At 38.9% G+C, this 16,948-nt stretch overlaps 1 protein-coding gene across 1 annotated transcript in view; it reads left to right on the top strand.

Moving 5' to 3' along the window:
• Window positions 1–948: 948 nt before the first annotated feature.
• The window catches only part of tshr (thyroid stimulating hormone receptor), a 62,141-nt gene continuing 46,141 nt past the window's right edge, over window positions 949–16,948 (top strand). Inside the window, exons 1-2 of the mRNA XM_003214424.4 lie at window positions 949–1,340; window positions 6,974–7,238. Of these exons, the coding sequence (XP_003214472.2) occupies window positions 7,066–7,238 (173 nt within the window). The 5' untranslated portion in view covers window positions 949–1,340; window positions 6,974–7,065. The remainder of the gene's footprint in view (window positions 1,341–6,973; window positions 7,239–16,948) is intronic.

Here is a 16,948-nt window from a genome sequence, read left to right on the forward strand (position 1 = left end):
CCCCTGCCCCCTGATCTTCTAGGCAGATATAGCCGGTCAACATCACTGCAAGGTTGCAGTGAATGGTGAATGGTCATGAGTTTTCTTGTTTTTCTGTCCAAATTGTCCAGTTCCAACTGTGTCCAGTTTGTGATGCCAGCAGTATATCTTATGACAGGTATGGCCCAGGTGTTTATGGCCTTGATGGTGTTGCCTCCATTGAGCTTGCTTTTGAGAATTTTTCTGACCCTTTGTGTGTATTCTTTTCTGACCACAGTTTTCACATGTTCATGCTTGATGTTGTCCAGCTGTAATACGCCCAGATATTTATAGGCCTCTGGCTGGTGACACTTTATTGTTTGGCCATTAGGCATATTTATGCCCTCACTTTCAATGATTTTTCCCTTCTTCAATGCCACTGTCGAACATTTGTCCAAACCAAACTCCATGCTAATATCAGTGCTAAAAATTCAGACAGTGTTAGTCAAAGACTGGATTTCAGTTTCCGTTTTCCCATACAGCTTCAGATCATCCATGTACATCAGATGCAAAATTTTGTGAGATTTCTTAGATGTTTGATAGCCGAGATTTGTTTTTTGTAAGATTGTTGACAGAGGAATCATGGCAATAATGAACAGCAGAGGGGACAATGAATCTCCCTGGAAAATTCCTCTTCTGATGTTGACAAGTCCATAGCTTTCATTTCCAACAAACAGTTCAGTTTTCCAGTGCTCCATCATGTTTTCAATAAAGGTGCCAACGTTTTTACTAATCCTGATGGTGTCCAGGCACTTGATGATCCAGCTGTGTGGGAGTGAGTCAAAGGCCTTTTTGTAGTCAATCCACGTCATGTGAAGAAGAAGAAGGAGGAGGAGGAGGAGGAGGAGGAGGAGGAGGAGGAGGGGGAGAGGGAGAGGGAGAGGGAGAGGGAGAGGGAGAGGGAGAGGAAGAGGAAGAGGAAGAGGAAGAGGAAGAGGAAGAGGAAGAAGACGACTGTATGCCTGGCCTATATGGTCAGTGCAGAACCAGCCAAAGAATGCTGCAGTCTGGGTGAAAGGCAATGATAACTTCCCCCAGTCGCCGGTAGGTGGCAGCAACGTCAAGCCTAAAACCGGTCTGATTCCATCGGCAGAGATGGGCTTTTGGAGACGGGACTTCTTGCAAAGGTCCCGACGCCGCCTTGCAAGTGCCTGCAAGTGTCTCTTGCCTGGAAGCAGAGTCTCGGTGCCCAAAGGGAGTCGGAGAGCAGTCTGTGGAGAGTGTCATCCCGAGGGAAGTGCCTTTCTTTGGAGCCTGGCTGGGGGATTCTGAGCATTGGAGTCCCAAGGAAGAAACGCGTCTAAGCAAAGGTCCCTCTTTGGGTAAGTGGCTCGCGTGGGGATGTTGATCAGGAGTAGAGGTCAAGGATCCCTTATCCAAAGGCAAGGGAAAAGAAGTGCTTTGGATTTATTTATTTATTAATATATATATATTTCAAATTACTGGTCCTTCATGAGAGCATCTTTGCACCCAAGTCTAAACTTGACATTCTTTGAAGTTTCATAGGCATGTTTCAATGTTTCATATGCAAAGGAACCCAGTGTTTGGGTTCTGGAGCTTGTGCCATAAAGTACATCTATGCTGTAGAATTAATGCAGTTTGACACCACTTTAACTGCCATGACTCAATGCAGTGGAATCCTAGGATTTGTTCTGGCATCTTGGCAGCGAAGACCTTGTAAAGCTACAAATCACAGGATTCTATAGCATTGAGCCATGGCAGTTCAGGGGGTGTCAAACTGCATTAATTCTACAGTGTGGATAGATGCATCCTGGGAGCCCTTTCATGCCAATGGATAAGAGATATTTCAACCTGTACTGGTTTCTGAGGATTCAAACACAGAGGAGTAAATCCCCAAAAAATGGAACAATACACACTACTTTAATTATTTTTAAAACATTATTATTGTATACCATATTTATTCAATTCTAAGACACCATTGATTCTAAGATGCATACTAATTTCAGTACCAACAACAGAGGTAAAAGCTTTATTTAGATATACACACACACACATATATACAAGCATCCAAGATTCTAAGAGATGAGTTGCTGTGAGTTTTCCAGGCTGTATGGCCATGTTCCAGAAGAATTCTCTCCTGACATTTTGCCTACATCTATGGCAGGCATCCTCAGAAGTTGAAGAGTCTGTTGGAAACTAAGTAAGTGAGGTTTATATATCTGTGGAATGTCCAGGAGAAAGAACTCTTGTCTGCTTGAGACACGAGTGAATGTTCCAATTTGCCACCTTGATTAGCATTTAATGACCTTGCAGTTTCAAGGCCTGGCTTCTTCCTGCCTGGGGGAATCCTTTGTTGGGAGGCATTAGCTGCTCCTGATTGATTCTTGTCTGGAATTCCCCTGCTTTTTGTGTGTTGTCCTTTATTTACTGTCCTGATTTTATAATTTTTTAATACTGATAGCCAGATTTTGTTCATTTTCATGGCTTCCTCCTTTCTGTTCAAATTGTCTACATGCTTGTGGATTTCAGTGGTTTCTCTGTGTAGTCTGACGTGGTGGTTGTTAGAGTGAACCAGCATTTCTGTGTTCTCAAATTATATACTGTGTCCAGCTTGGATCATCAAGTGCTCTGCTGTGTCTGACTTCTCTGGCTGAATCAGTCTACAGTGTCTTTCATGTTCCTTAATTCATGTCTCAGTGCTGCGTTTGGTGGTCCTTATGTAGACTTGTCCTCACCTACATGCTATACGGTAGACTCCTGCAGAGGTGAGAGGATCCCTCTTGTCCTTTGCTGAAGGTAGCATTTGTTGGATTTTCTTAGTGGGTCTGTAGATAGTTTGTAGGTTGTGTTTCTCCATCAGTTTCCTATGCGGTCAGTGGTGCCCTTGATGTATGGCAAGAATACTTTTCCTCTGGGTGGATCTTTGCGTCTACTCTCATGGCTTGTTCTTGGCCTTGCAGCTCTTCTGATGTCTGTGATGGGGTATCCATTGGCCTGGAGAGCCCAGTTTTGGTGGTTTAGTTCACCTTAGAGGAGGTGCGGTTCGCAGATTCTTTATGCATGGTCTGCCAGGGCTTTGATTGTGTTTCTTTTTTTACTTGGGTGATGGTTGGAGTTTTTACATAGGTAATGGTATCTATCAGTGTGTGTAGGTTTTCTTTAAACTGTGTAGCCCAATTGTTGATTGGGTTTGTGGATGACTAGAACATCTAGAAATGGCAGTTCTCCTTCATTTTCCTTTTCCATGGTGAAATGGATGTTTGGGTAGATGCTGTTGAGGAGGTCCAGGAACTTGTTTAGTTCTCCTCCTCCTTGGCTCCAAATGGTAAAGGTGTCATCCCCATATCTGAACCATATAGTGGGATTTTTTTGTTGCTGTTTCGGGGCTTGTTTTTTTTTTTAAAAGTGTTCCATGCAGAAATTAGCTATGACCAGGTTGAGAGGGCTCCCCATGGCTACTCCATCTTTCTGTTCATAGATTTCATTGTCCCACTGAAAGTAGTTTGTGGTGAGGCAATGGTGCAACAGGGCTGTGATGTCTTTTGGGAAATTCTAGTTGATTTAGTGCGATGATGTCTGCTACCGGGATCTTGCTAAATAGAGACACCACATTAAAGCTGATCAGTTTGTCATTGGCATTGAGCTTGAGGTTCCTGATTTTTATATGATTCAGATTGAGTCCTTGATGTAGTGTGGAGTGAGCCCAATATGGGTTTGTAGCTCTGCAGCCAGAAATTTTACCAAATCGTCTTTGGGGGATCCAACGGCACTCACTATGGGTCTAAGTGGGGTGGGGTCCTTATGGATTTTTGGGAGTCTATAAAGCCTAGGTAGGAGGGCTTCCAATTTGCACAGTTGTTGGCGTATGTCCAGGTTAATTGACAAGTTCTTGATCAGGATGTTGGTTTTTCTGGTGATTTTGTTTGTTGGCTCTTGTTTTATGAAAACCATAAAAATGAACAAAATCAGGCTTTCAGTATTTAAAAACCCTCTAAAATTAGGATAGTAAAGAACAACACTCTGAAAACAGGGGAGTTCCAGACATGAAACAATCAGGGCCAGCTAATCACCTCCCAACAAAGGATTCTCCCAGGCAGGAAGCAGCCAGGCTTTGAAGTTGCAAGGCCATTAAATGCTAATTAAGGTGGCCAGTTTCAACATTCACACTTGCCTCAAACAGACAATAGTACCTTCTCCCACCCTGGACTTTTCACAGATATATAAACCCCACTTGCCTCGTTTCCAACAGACCTCACTACCTCTGAGGATGCCTGCCATTGATGTGGGTGAAACATTAGGCAGGAATGCTTCTGGAACATTGCCATACAGCCTGGAAAACACACAACAACCCAGTGATTCCGGCCATGAAATACTTTGACAACACTTTCTAAGAAATGTTTGTTGGAGGAAAGTATGTCTTAGAGTTAAAGAAATATAGTCATAAGAATTCAGTGGAAAGCTTCAGTCCTTTTCATGTTGAGTAAACATGAACAGGATTGCATGGTTAAAAGTTATGATGTTACAAACAAACAAACAAGCAAGCAAGCAAGCAAACAGCAAAATGTTTGTCAGACCTTTACTGACTCAATTCTTTATTCCTAAACAAGGACCACTTCTGATGATTCAACAGGCTTTTAAAACAGAAAGTTTTAAAGAAAGGGTCAAGGAATGCTGTGTAGTGTCTAAATTCTTTTTAACTGGGTTTTGCTTGTTCATTTGCATTTTGTAGGTTTTCAAATTATATAATTTTTAAAGTGAGCCACTTTGACTCCCAGTCCTTTGAAGCAGCTGATATGTTTTGAAAAGTTTTAACTTGTTAAAGTATCTTTTTGAAACAGGTAAATCTCCAGCTTCCCACTTGATCTTATTTGGTAGTTTGCTTATGATTACCACCATGTTAAGGCAATGCCCAAATATTCCGAATAGCTTACAGCTCACATTATATTCTCCCGTTATAAGATGTTATTTATGTGATGATATATCAGATATTTGGTTTATTTGATTATATGTCAAATATTTGATACCTTTTTATTTGAGATATGTGTGTGTGTTTGTGTATTATTGGAAATTTCTTGATTTTGAAGTTGCGCTGTCTTTTTCTAAACAAAAAGACTTAGTTCACAAATCATGTATACCAGTACTTCTTTAACTAGTGCTTTATATTGCTGTCATTATACTACAATCTCACATCCCACACAACCAAACCTTCAATTTTTCTTTCCTCAGACTGGATCTACACTTTCATATGATCCTGTTTCTGAATCCAGATTATCTGTGTTGAACTAGATTATAGGAGTCTATACTGGCATATAATCCAGTTCAAAGCAGATAATCTCCATTATATGACAGTGTAGATGGGGCCTCAGACAACACATTAAAACCTTAATTCTAGATTATGTTGACCATTTTTAAAGACATCCCTATTTGAATTTACTAGTGGATATCAGTCTTTGAAATGCTGGCTATGAGAATAGGGTAAGGTAAAGGGCATATCTATACTGTAGAATGAATGTACTTTGACACCACTAACTGCCAAGGCTCAATACCTGGGAGCTATAGTTTTACAAGGTCTTTAGGCTTCTCTGCCAAATAGTGCTTGTGTCTCACCAGTTTACAACTCCCAGAATTCCATAGCATTGATCATTGGCTGTTAAATTGGTGTCAAACTGCATTAATTTTACAGGGCAGATTCACTCACAGTGTAGTTGGAAGGGATTTAGCAAGGGACGCAGTTTTCCTTGTGGGTTGAGGTGGGGTAAAACACAGTTAAAAGACATCACCATAAAATACATACAGTGATGCCTTGAGTTAACAGTTTAATGGGTTCCGTGGCAGGGTTCTTAACTCAAATTGGTCATATCTCAAAGCAATTTTGTCATTGAAGCAATATTAATGCTGTCTGGTCCCCTGACCCCCCCTCCCCCCATTTTAACCCTTTTAAAATAAGAAAATGTATTTCATAAAAACAAATAATATATAAATGCATATCTACATAGAACAATAAAAAAAGAAAGACCAACTTTAAAAAGGTAAAAGCACAAAGTTGTGGCAAGGAAGCACAAAGTGAAGAGGCAGAAGCATCATTTTTTTTCATATTTCAGGCAGCTTCGCTCCCTGTCTTGCTCTCTCTCCCTCTTTCTCCTCATGAAGCCAAACATACCAGGAATAAAAACCACACAAAATCAACTAACTCAACGGACAAGAGCACGAGGCACAGAGGCTGCTCCCTTGAAGCCCTAAAGCCCTGTACTCTTGTTCAATGTAATACCTTTCTGACCTCAAACCAGATCCAGGCATAGCAATCTGATCGCCAATACAGCAAAACAAGTTTCTCCCAAACTGGTTCCAAACTGGATTATAGTCAGTGTAGGAACACCTGGGCCATTGCAGTTAAAGTGGTGTCCGGCTACATTAATTCTACATTGTAGATGCCCTTTTGGGAGCTTTGGTGGTGAGGCAGGTTAAACCCCTGAGCTGTTGAACTTGCTGACCGCCAACTTGCTGGTCGGCGGTTTGAATCCAGGGAGTGGGATGAGCTTATGCTGTTAGCCCCAGCTTCTTCCTACCTAGCAGTTCAAAAACATGCAAATGTGAGTAGACCATTAGGTACTACTCCGGCGGGAAGGTAGCAGCACTACATGCAGTCATGCCAGCCACATGACCTTGGAGGTGTCTACAGACAACGCCGGCTCATAGGCTTAGAAATGGAAATGAGCACCAACCCCCAGAGTTGGACACGATTAGACTTAATGTCAGGGGGAAACCTTTACCTTTACGCTAGATGCCCCTTCAATCCCCAGAATGAGGAAGGATGCATAGCAGCACTAAATTGTTGGGATGGTACTTGTTAAAAATAATATGGAGGCAATTAAAAGGGATTTGGAATTTTGTCTTTTTGTTTTGTTTACAGTATTCTGTAAAAACAGGGAGACGCAGGTGGAGTTTTAATTTTTTTCTTAAGGATTCACAAGCTTTTCTCTATTCCTTTTTTCAGGGAAACCAAGTTACTTATCCTCGTCTCCTCTCTGCGTGATTAAAGATTGTGCAAAGCCATGAAGTCAGTAATGCAACATTAGCTCTAGGAAGATGAGGTGCCTCACTGAATTTCTTCAGTTGCTGATTCTGTTGGAAATGGGACAGAGAAGTCAGAGCACCGAGAAGTGCCCTTTGTCCTGCGAGTGCTTGCATGGGATTCACTACAAAATTACCTGCAGGGAAATACATTTCATCCCCAGCCTCCCGCAAGGCACTCAGATTTTGTGAGTATCCGTTGTGCTGAATATGTAGGTGAAAGACAGATGCATAAGTAACTTCCCATCTTTGGATAGAGTGTGTTTTATCCACAAGTACAGTAGAGTCTTGCTTATCCAACATAAACAGAATGTTGGATAAGTGAAAATGTTGGATAATAAGGAGGGATTAAGGAAAAGCCTATTAAATGTCAAATTACGTTATGATTTTACAAATTAACCACCAAAACATCATGTTTTACAACACATTGACAGAAAAAGCAATTCAATACATGGTAACGTTGTGTAGTTATTACTGTATTTGCAAATTTAGCACCAAAACATTGCAATGTATTGAAAACATTGATGACAAAAACATTGACTACTAAAAAAAATGACTACAAATAAAAATAGAATTGCATAACATGAACTTACAGTAACAACATTGTCAGAAGTTAAATCCGTAAAGAGTTCAGTCCTGTGAAGATTTTTAAAATATCTGTGATCCTTGCATGCCTAGAGAAACAGCTGTGGATCCGGGCGGGAGGCAGACTGTGTTGGATAATACAGAACGTTGGATGAGTGAAGGTTGGATAAGCGAGACTCTTCTGTAGTTGGATACAGACATTGGGCTTTAGGACTGCAGAAATGGTAAATTCCAGTATATCTCATATATACATTTCATGTCTAAATCAAGAGCAGTTTTGAGGGCTAAAATTATGGATTTTTATATGACCCATAGATAAGTCAAGGGGAAATCAACAGTGCTACTTCAAGGGCCCAGCTATGCTTGGCCACTGCCAGCATTTCCCCACCTATGCATTCAAAAAGGATAGAAGCAGTACCACTGAGAGAGTAGAAAAAATCAGTGCTTCTTTTAAGTTGTCCTGGAATGGACTAAACTTTTGCCTTTTGCCACTCTACACAGGGAAGGGGATGAATCTGTTTCTGGTAAAGGCTAAGATATTGTTACTTGCATTACTCCATGGATAAGTTGGCCCAGTATTTTTGGGTTCATTTTTAGCAATATTTCTAGACTTATGTATGAGTATTTAGGGCACAAGTCTCAAAAGCAAGGCCCACAGGCCAAAACCTGTCTGCCACACTGTTCTGTTTTGAATGCCAGGGCAACATAGTTACATTGTCCTTGGCAAACTATAAATCTCTGGAATAAATGGTGTGTTGTTCAACACAACACAACCTGCTACCATCCAGGAACACACCATGAAAGCACTCCCGACAGATGGCCACCCAGCCCTTTAAAACCTCAAGAGAAAGAGGCCACCACACTCTGAGAAAAAAAATATTCCACTGCCGAATAGCTCTTACCATCAGGAAGATGGAATCTCTTTTTCTGCAGTTTGAATCGACTGCTCCGTGTCATACTACTACTACTACTAATAATAATAATAATTATTATTATTATTATTATTATTATTATTATTATTATTATTTATATCCTGCCACCATCTCCCAGAGGGACCCGGGGCTGCTCATTGAACATTCAAGGTGTAACATGCAAAATACAACAAGTGCAAAATGAAACAATAAACAGTCAACATAACATCACAAATTCACAGTACTCCCTGATTAAAAATAATAAGATACAGTGATTGCTGTAGGTAAAAACACCAGTATTTGATCTCAGAATTTTAAAGTACTTGAATCTGAGGGTCCATAAATATTATTAAAGAATCTAAACATGGTCGAAGGCTTATCAGAAAAGCCATGTCTTTAATTGTTTGCAGAAGGTTTGGAGGGTGGCGGCTAGCCTGATATCCCTCGGGAGGGCATTCCAAAGCTAGGGGGCCACTATCGGGAAGACCCTCTCGTCCCCACCAACCGTACTTGAGACGGAGGCAGGACCAAGAGGAGAGCCTCCCCAGTAGATCTTAAAGCCAGTGTCAGTTCATGAACAATAGGATTTGCTAGTGTCTGCATTTCACATATCCATGCAAGGTCCAGGAATATATCCCCTGCGGACATTGGGCGGGTCAGGGGGGTCATACTGTTACTCTAAGAAGTGAGAATCACACAAACATTTGAAGTTTTTACATTTATGCATTTTAATGGGGCAATGTCATATGAAGGCCCAGTTAGAAAATAGAGACAAGAGCTTTTCTTTCTGAAAAATCTGTGTTTTGTTTTGCTTTTTGCTCTGGTTTGTATGTTAACGTAAGAAATGTACTTGCATGGATATATATAGATTGACGTTCGCTGCAGTCTTTGCATGTAAGACTCATCTTAATTAGATTGTTATTACAGCATAAGTCCTAGAAAGGATATATACACATAGCAGAGTTGCTATTAACCTGTTTCTTGTCTGGTTAGCATTCTGAACAAGCAATTCAATCAACATAATCTAAGATTTACCACTGCATTTTCTGTACTAACCGAAGAGGTGACTGTCCCCAAAACATGAACCTTTATTTTTACTACATGTTGGGAACACAGCTTCTGTTTTTCTGAAAGCCAATACTTGGAAATGTTACAGAACATCTCTTTGCTTTTAAATTATATTGCTCAGTTAGCATTTTGTTTTTGACGCTGGCATTGAACTATGCCATAATTGATTTTAAATAATAATAATAATAATAATAATAATAATAATAATAATAATAATAATAATAATAATAATGGTTTAAACTGATTGGCCATTCAGGTTCTGCTTGTTGCATGCACTCAAGACTCGAAGGCTTGTAAAGCTACAATAAAGCTCAAGACCTGAAAAAGAAGTACTTTACCATTGAAAACTCCAGCACTAATTGGTTTCTCTTTCAGTTTGTTTCCAATTGTTTCAAGAGTGGCTAAAAGGTTTTTAAAAACAAATGAGTCATGCAGGCTTTTTGTAATAATAATTGTGTAATTATATATAGGCATATATTTTTCAACAATTCTAGATTAATATGCAGATATTCAGACAATATCCATACCCATGCATTTGGAAGAAATGTTCAGTTGAAAAGGTTTTTATTTACAAGTTTTGATCTGGTTTCTTTATTTCACATGTGTATATTGTTCATTTTGGATAAAACCTTTTTCTGAAGCTTACTGGAATAATCTTTTTTTATTGTGGTATTAGGAACTTTTCCCTCTTCTTTCTATGTTATTTTTTTGGCTCTGGTACGAACATTTCTGCAAAGGAAGTAATGCCCAGTAACACATCTAGTTTGTTAACAGAGGTATACCTATACAGTACTATGATTCTATGGCCCCTTCTACACTGCCATATAAAATCCAGATTATATACTTTGAACTGGTTTATGTGGCAGTGTAGACTCAGATAATCCAGTTTAAAGCAGATTATGAGGATTATCTGCTTTGGTAATCTGGATTATATGGCAGTGTAGAAGGGGGATACATTATCTGTCAAATTTCCATCCTACGGAATTCTTGGAATTGCCATTTAGAAAGAGGTATTTGGAATTCTCTGCCATCGAGCTGCAGTACCTCACCCAACTAAACCCCAACATTTCTTAGGATGTAACCACAGCACCTAAAAGTGTAATTATACTGCTATGATATCATATTATTTAACTTTTTTCTGAGATAAAATAGGACTGGCTTTGAAGCAGTGAATCTCTTGAGAACACTTGAAACACATCCACACCATGCCCATTGTGATCCTAATATCACTATGAAGCAGAAGAAGACATATACTCCCAAAATGGTTCCTGGCCCATAGTGGGATGGGGAACACATTATTTAAAATGGGAAAAGAGATTATTTCCACAATACCCAATAGTAGTAATATCCTGCAATAAGCTCAATGCATAGATTGTACTACTTCAGTTCTGTATAACACATGACACTATATAACAGTGTCATATGAGAATTTCCTATATGTCTGACACTTGGCAAACACAATCCTCACCTAAAACACTGTTATGCCTGCTAATGTCATCCAGTTCTGACTAAGAGAACTTACACTATAGCTATTTTATATTTTCAATACAGATTGAATTTTCTTTATCTGGAATTCCAAGATCCAAAATATTCCAAAATCCAGAATTGACTGCATAGATTCTGAGATAGAGACAGCTTTGTTTTGTGATAGTTCAGTAAATATAAACTTGGTTTCATGAGAATATTAAATATGAAAAATAATCACTTCTCAAAACCAAAAACAGATTAAAAGTCACTTCTAGATGTTTATTTATTTATTTATTCATTAATTGTCTGTTTTGTCCTTGAACCTGCCAGAGCTACATATCATGTAGTGATCTAACAAAAAGTATGTTGTTTACTTGTTTGCTCAAAGACAGAAAGATTCAAGTAACATTTAATGGAAGTGTTCCCCTTTTATGCATTAATTACAGCCTCTGGTATGGAGAGAGCAAGTCATTTTGTTTCTTCCATCCTTTGGATAGGTAGCAATTAGAAGACTATGGATCCTTCTGCACTGCCATATAATCCAGATTATCAAAGCAGATTTTTAGCCCATTTTTAGTAAATGACGATGTGAATGCAGACATGCTGAAGCATGTGCATTCAAATCAGTGCAATTTACCAATACGGAACATGATAGTCCACTTTGTCCCTTTATGAGCCTGCCTGAGTTGTCTTTTTTCTCCTGGTCCCAGGACTGTAACTGCATACTAGGAGAAAACCTTCTCAGCTACTGCTCCTATGCTATGGAATTCCTCCCTTGGGAAATCGAGTTACCTGTTTTGCTCTTTGCCCATGTAGGGTTTTAGCTATTAGCTGGTTGTGATAGAACGGTCTTTTAATGAGGGATGCTGTCCCTTTCACTAAGTTTTAAATTTTCTTTAAACATTTCAAATCATTGTTTTAAATAGGAATGCTTATTCAGTGTTTTTCATATGTGCGTATATGTGTGTGTGTGTACACCCATATATATATGTATACATATATACTTGTCATTTGTCTTAATCTTTATTACGAGTTGCAATGGGTCCTGTGGGAGAAACATGGGACTACATTAAATTAAATAAAGATGCTGGCAAGGTGATGATAAGCTTGAGCTCCAGCTCCATGAGGGGACATGAGAGAAGCCTCCCACAAGGATGGTAAAACATCAAAACATCCGGACATCCCCTGGGCAATGTCCTTGCAGACGGCCAATTCTCTCCAGAAGCAACTCCGGTTGCTCCTGACATGAAGAAGAAAAAAAAAAGCTTGAGAAGTAGAGTCAAAGTAGCAGAGAAGAGCGTGAGAATTGCCAGCAAAACAATTCTGAAACGGGGTTGGAGATCTATTCAGATGCCTAATTATATTTCCTTTTTTCCTGTGGTACTTCAATGGTGCTCCATGCACCATGATGATATACGAGTGTTATAGGGATGCAGCAGTGATCCACTGAAGCATATATCATGCTGAAAAGGGAACTATGTATTTGGACTGTTATTTAAGTGTCATTATCAATATTAGTTTGTTTATGTCAGTAAAACTCCTAGGCAGGTGTTCTCAATGGAAGAAAGAATAATAAAATGGAAATACCTCCTTCAGCATCTGTAAACAAGGTACTTAGATTAATAATTTTCTACATGGCTTTGTAAAAATGCTTTTTGCAGTAGCTCCATCCTTCAACTTCCATTTATTTTGTCCTGCTCCTGTAGATAATGGGTCTTACATCACTAATTGCACAGATGGCACAAAGGTACACCTGTTTTTTCCAACTGTCTCATTTTTCTATTTCAATTCCCTCCCACCCTGAATTTTGAATTCTGATTGGTAATTGATGTTGTTCTGAGTGCTACCTGTGACTATTGGAAAATTGTTCATGGCTAAATTGACAATACTACTTTGAGGAATTTTTAAGTCTCTCCATGGGCAAATCCGGCATAGGTGTGTTTTATTATGTGAGTTAATCATCCAGCAATCTGAGTCAAATTGACTCTGCAGTTAATCATTGCACACCAAAAACAACCCGGATTACAACAGTTTAGATATTGTCATATGCACCATGGGCCATCGTCTAGTATTCTGTCTAGAGAACAAAATATGGAACAAAGTCTTAGGGATGTTGGAAAAAAAGGAAGATGAGAGCTCTATTTTATATGGGGTGTTGGTGGTGGAGGAAATAGTCCAAAGTTTTTCAGTCGATAAGTATTTGTATGGTGGCTTTCAGGTGTTTTTAAAGAAAGGAAGCAAAAATATAAATACCAAACAAAATATATAAACAGTACATATAATCTGCACACATATAATATCCCACCTCAAGATTGGAGACCGATGTTTTTGAAATCCCCGCAGCCAGGTTTTCCAGCTGCTTTTTCACAGTGTAAATGATGAATTTCCTATAGCATATATCTCCATATAAGAGCCATGATCATAATTATGGTTTCTATCCCACCCTTTTCCTAGATCAGGACTCAGATTAGTTTACAAAACCACATCATTAAAAATCCACAAGATAACAAAAGTTAAAACAAGATTTAAACAATAAAATTGAAAGATTAAAATATACATAATTAAGCAATTAGCAATACCCAGCACCTTGTGTAAGGTCCCATCTACACTGCCATATAAATGCAGTTTCAGAATGCAGATGAACTGCATTGAACTGGATTATATGGCAGTGTAGACTCATATAATCCAGTTCAATCTGCGTTATATGACTCTACATACTGACCTTTATAACGTAGTTCAAACTGCATTATATGGCAATATAATTGGGCCATATAGTCACTAGTCCAATGTCTTATATCAGTGGTTCCCAAATTTATTTGGCCTACCGCCCCCTTTCCAGAAAAAAATACTACCCAGCGCCCCCTGGAAAGATGGGTGTGGCTTAGAGGGGTGGGCGTGGCTCCTGCTCAAGAGGGCAGGGCTGAGCCTCTCCCCTAGTCCAAGATGCAGGGCTACGAGGGGAGGTGGTCAGGGCCACAAATGGGCGGCCAGGACTGGGATGGGCGGAGTTACGAGCTCTGAGGCAGGGCTGAGCTTCTATCCCTGTCCTGCAGCACCTACTAGTACACAGGAGGCAGGGATAGAGGAGGGGGCGGGGCCTCTTCCCAAGTGCCTGATGGGGTTGAATCTCTATACCCCGCCCTCGTGTTCTAACAAGCGCCTCAGGGGAGGTATACAGAGGCTCAGCCCTGTCTTGCACTCTTGGGAAGAGGCTCCACCCCCACACCTAGCCCTGCCCTTTAGTCCTAAAAAGCCTCTCAGGAGAGGTATAGAGGCTCAGCCCTGTCTCGGGCTCTTGGAAGGAGACCCCACCCCCTTCCCTAGCTCTACCCTCAGTGTCCCAACAAGTGCCGCAGGAGAGGTAGAGATTCTCAGCCCTGTCTCGGGCTCTTGGGAAGAAGCCACACCCACTCCTCTAGCTCCACCCCCTGTGTGTCCTAACAGGCGCCTCAGGTGCTCAGCCCTGTCTCTGACACTTGGGAAAAGGCTCCGCCCCTCCTCAGGCCCTGCCCCCGTGTCCTAATAGATGCCATCACCACCCCCTGGATCACTCCAGGGGGGCAGTAGCGCCCACTTTGGGAATCACTGTCTTATATAATAAAAACCTCTTTATTTGTCTACAAAAAGAAAGTAATAGAAACAGCTATCTTCTATAAGACATTTAAAGATGAATTAGGCCCTTTACTAAAAAAACATCTTAAATAATACACTAGAAAATAAGGAAATTCTAAAATCATGGGAAAAAGCCAATATAACATTGATTCATAAAGAGAATACAGATCCGATGGAAATCAAAAATTACTGACCCATCTTCCTATTAAATAATGATTATAAGATCTTTGCCACTATTATGGCAGACAGATTCAAAACTTTTCTGAAAAATTGGATATCTGAGGAGCAATCTGGTTTCTTCCGAACAGGCAAATAAAAGATATTATCAGAATTATAATAAATACTATTGAATATTACGAAAAACATAATGAAAAACAGCTGGCCCTACTTTTCATCGATGCTGAGAAAGCATTCGATAAGATTAATTAGGACTTTCTAAAATTGCTGCTGAAAGAACTGGACATTGGTTACAAATTCCAAAATGCAGTAGAGGCTATATACTTCAAACAAGAAGCTACATTAATAATAAATGGTCAAGAAAATAGTAAATCAATTCCAGTTAACAGAGGTACGTGGCAAGGATGCCCGTTGTCTCCACTATTATTTATTTTAATAATGGAAACCGTAGTAAGGGAAATAAATGAAGATAAAAACTTAGGAGGACTGAAAATAAGAAATCAAAACTACAAACTAAGAGTCTATGCCGACATCATCGTCTGTATAATTGAAAACCCCTTAAACAACATCAAGAGATGGATAGAAAAAATAGAAAATTTCAGCAAACTAGCAGGTTTCAAATTAAATAAACAAAAAACTAAGATGTTAACCAAAAATATTGATGGAAAATCTAAAGAACAACTACAGAAGAACTTAGAGATAAAGATAGAAAGCAAAGTAAAATACTTAGGAATGACAGTGACACCAAGTAATGCAAAATTATTAAAGAACAATTACGAGCAACTTTGGTCAAAAATACAAAAAGATCTGGAAAAATGGAAGTATCAAAACATTTCTTTACTGGGCCGTATAACGTTAATAAAAATGACTATCCTGCCTCAGCTACTATTCCTTTTTCAAACACTACCTATAATTAGGAATAACTACCTTTTTAAAAAATGGAATATGGACATAACTAAATTTATTTGGAAAAAAACCAAGAATAAAATTAAAAATATTGATGGATGATAAAAGGAGAGGAGGCCTAGGGCTTCCAGACTTCAAGTCATATTATGAAGCCTGTAACTTGGTATGGTTAAAAGATTGGACAACCCTGAGAAATACCAAATTATTAACATTAGAAGGGCATGACCTCCGCACAGGATGGCATGACTATTTGTGGTATAACAAAAGGAAGACCAAAAAAAATTCGGAAACCATTTTATTAAAAGGTAAAGGTAAAGGTTTCCCCTGACGTTAAGTTAGGATTTAAGAGAAATATAAACCAAGATTATATGATAAAACACCCTTATGGATTTCTCCAATGGAGGCAAAACATAAAAGAGAATTGGATGTAGAAAATTGGCTAACATATCACCAAATATTTTTAAAAAATCAATAATTGAGAATTTACAATTAAGACCCATGAAGAAATAAAACAAGAAAATAAGGAGATAACATGGTTTCATTACTATCAAATATTTGAGTGTTACAAAAAAGACGCTAAAGTAGGCTTCAAGCAAGAATCAGGCGTATGGGAGTCAATAATGCTAAAGGGAAAAAAAATAATCAAAATACTTTACCAACAATTAATACAATGGACAACGGAGGAAGAACAAATTAAAATGGGCAATAGATTTTGGACACAATATAAAAGTAAATCAATGGGAAGAAATATGGAATAAAAAATTAAAATTATCTACAGCTATAGATATCCGGGAGAATTGGTATAAGATGCTATTCAGATGGTATTACACCCCCACTGAATTAGCAAAATTTAACAAGTGATTATCCAACAAATGCTGGAAGTGTGAGAAGGAAATAGGGACTTTTTTCCATCAGTGGTGGACTTGTAAAGAAATTAAAAGACATTGGATCAGTATTCATTCAATAACACAGAAAAATTTAAAAACCAAATTCCCTTTGGCACCAGAAATGTACTTATTGGGTATAACAAGTGCAAAACTAAATGCAAATCAAAATAAAATATTCTTTCTTATGTGCACAGCTGCAAGATTAGTTTTGGCCAAAGTTTGGAAACAAAAAAAAATTCCAACTCCTGACGACTGGATTTTAAAACTGTTAGATCTAATACAAAT

The sequence above is a fragment of the Anolis carolinensis genome, chromosome 1, assembly GCF_035594765.1.
Source record: "Anolis carolinensis isolate JA03-04 chromosome 1, rAnoCar3.1.pri, whole genome shotgun sequence".
NCBI classification, from domain to species: Eukaryota; Metazoa; Chordata; class Lepidosauria; order Squamata; family Dactyloidae; genus Anolis; species Anolis carolinensis.